This window comes from Trypanosoma theileri, assembly GCF_002087225.1.
Source record: "Trypanosoma theileri isolate Edinburgh chromosome Unknown TM35_Tth_22_V1, whole genome shotgun sequence".
In the NCBI taxonomy this organism is placed as follows: domain Eukaryota; phylum Euglenozoa; class Kinetoplastea; order Trypanosomatida; family Trypanosomatidae; genus Trypanosoma; species Trypanosoma theileri.
This window is the reverse complement of record NW_021639864.1, coordinates 394,874-397,340: the sequence shown is the minus strand read 5'-3', so window position 1 is coordinate 397,340 and position 2,467 is coordinate 394,874. Positions and strand designations below refer to the sequence as shown.

Here is a 2,467-nt window from a genome sequence, read left to right as displayed (position 1 = left end):
AGTAGTAGTAGTAGTAGTAGTAGTAGTAATAAAAATAAAAATAACATCAAATGAAAGGCTCTCCCCTAACCTCAGAATAAACTTGTAGACATAAATTAACACAAACTGACTATTACCCCTCACACACATGTGTGTGTGTGAGAGAAAATCGGAGCCTTTATTCAGCTATTTTTCGTCACATCACCATTCTCGTAAACTTGTTCATACGTTGGTGAGCGATAACCACGACCGAAATAACGTGCCAACTTCCAGTAGAAATACACTGCGCCGTCCCTAAGAAGAAAAGGAAAGTCAGCCCAGAATGCTGGGTGAGGTAAAAGAGATTTCCCACATTTATCTTGCCGGAAAAAATTCCAGATAACCGTTACAACTATGTACATGGCGAGTCCACCAAAGATAAAGACAACAAAAACACAACCAACTCCACATCTATTCTTTGAAAGGGCATCTGGACAAAGAGCTGTTGATAGTGCCGTTGCATAATACATGTCAAATCCTGAAGTTCTATCGTTACTAATATTGTAGTCCTCTGATGGCCACTTCAACGCATCCGTATTTCCACAATGTAGAGTTAGAAGCATAGTGGAAGAAATTGTAGGGATAGCTGAGAATGTTAATTGTATTTCTCTACCAAACATAACATTAAACCCTTTGAGAGTCATCGTTTTTGGTTTTTCTTGTGGTCTAAACAGCGTCACGTAGCCTTTATTATCATTACAAGGAAGAATGGTCCAATTATATACAAAAGGCAAACCTTCCTGTCTCGCAGAGAGTGTGGTTTCGGGAATTACGGAGAGGTCGTAGTCATTAATGATACAAGAAGTGACTAGAGCCCTCGTAGTCCAGAAATTTGACATGAAGACCATAAATAAAAACAGAGAGAAAAAAAAGTTCATGGTTTTTTATTTATTTATTGCTTCAGATGGGATCTCTCTCTCTCTCTTTCTCTATCTATTTATCTATCAATCTATCTATCCCTTTCTAAATGTATATAAATAAATATATACTCTATTTGTTTCTTCCTTTATGTTGGCGTGCCCGTGAATGTGTCTGTGCTTATGTAGTCCCGTAGTTTACACACATCGTTTAAAAAAAAGAAAAAAAAAAGAAAAAAAAGGAAATATTTAATAAAAAATAAAAAATAATAATATGATGGTATCCAATACGGTGGGTAATATGTATGCATCTAGATGTGGAAAGAGAATCAAATTGATGTAAACTTTGGACTTGATTGAATCTTTTTCCTCTTTTTGTTTTTTTCTCTCTCATTCTATTATTCTTTTCGTTTTGTACTGTTTCTTGAATCTCTCTAAATACTTTTTTTTCTTTTTAATCCTTTTCTTAAAACTCTGCAATAAAATTCTTCCCTTTGTTTTTATATCTTTTTCTTCTTTTTTTTATCTTTATCATGTTAATTTTCTTTCAGTATCATCTACAACAACAATAATAAAATATATATATAAATTGAATGTCGATGATATCAATTTAGATACACACTTCTCCCCAAAATTTTCATCATCAAATGTCTTTGCGCGTATCCTCAGAAAACGTGAAAATAATATGCACATAATAATATTATTGTATATATAATACATACCTTTTTATAAATAATAAAAAGAGTAAACAAAAACAGGCGAAAATTTCAAACAAAAGAAATGTAGATAATGTTAATACCAATACGAAGAACAAAAAAAAAAAAGAGCTGAGAGATTTTAAAAAAAAAAAAAAGGAGAATGGATCTGGAATCTTCTATTCCTTCGATTTAACCCCATCATAAAAAAAAATAATGGGTTGTAGTGTACTGTCGTCCTTACAAAAGGCCTTATCTTCTCTATTTGAAAGACAAATTAAACAAACAAACAAAAACAAAAACAAAAACATCTCTCTGCTCTTAAATGTCTCTCTTTCTTTCTATTTTTCTTTACAACCCCTCACACCTTCCTTCCCTCACTCTCCCACACACAATTGTCAAGGATTGTAATTATTCTTTCTCTCTCTCCCCTTTCATATATATATATATATATATATATATTCACCGAGTTACTTTGCCTTTGGCCGCTTAAACAGCAGTACGTGTGGCTCTGGCTTGTGGAACATGTAATGCCGCCAGCCGACGGACTGCTGGACGCCCAACTGCCGCCACTCCGCCTCGTCCATCAGCCGCGTGCGGGGGACCAGCCGGGCGAAGTCTTTGGGGAGAATCACGTGGCGGTACTCGTACTCGTCGTCGTAGTACTTCTCGCTGTAGAGGATCTTGGACTGCAGTTTGCTAATCATATGCCGCGCCTGCTCCTTCTGCACGGGGTCGGTGATGGAGAAGTAATCACGCGCCGCCATCGGTACACACACACACACACTTTATTTTATACTCACTTGTACTTCTTTTTCTTTTTTTTTGTTTTTTGTTTTTCTTCTGCCCTTTCCCTTGGGTCTAGACGTTAAGAGAGTCCTCTCTAATCGTGATTCG

General features: G+C 35.9%; 1 protein-coding gene across 1 annotated transcript; it reads right to left on the bottom strand.

The window, feature by feature from the left end:
* Positions 1-161: 161 nt before the first annotated feature.
* On the bottom strand, positions 162-866 carry TM35_000222680 (uncharacterized protein; the record flags this gene model as incomplete). Its single annotated transcript, XM_029027315.1, has 1 exon — positions 162-866. One exon carries the CDS (start codon positions 864-866, stop codon positions 162-164), a length of 705 nt encoding a protein of 234 aa, XP_028881535.1.
* Positions 867-2,467: the final 1,601 nt, after the last annotated feature.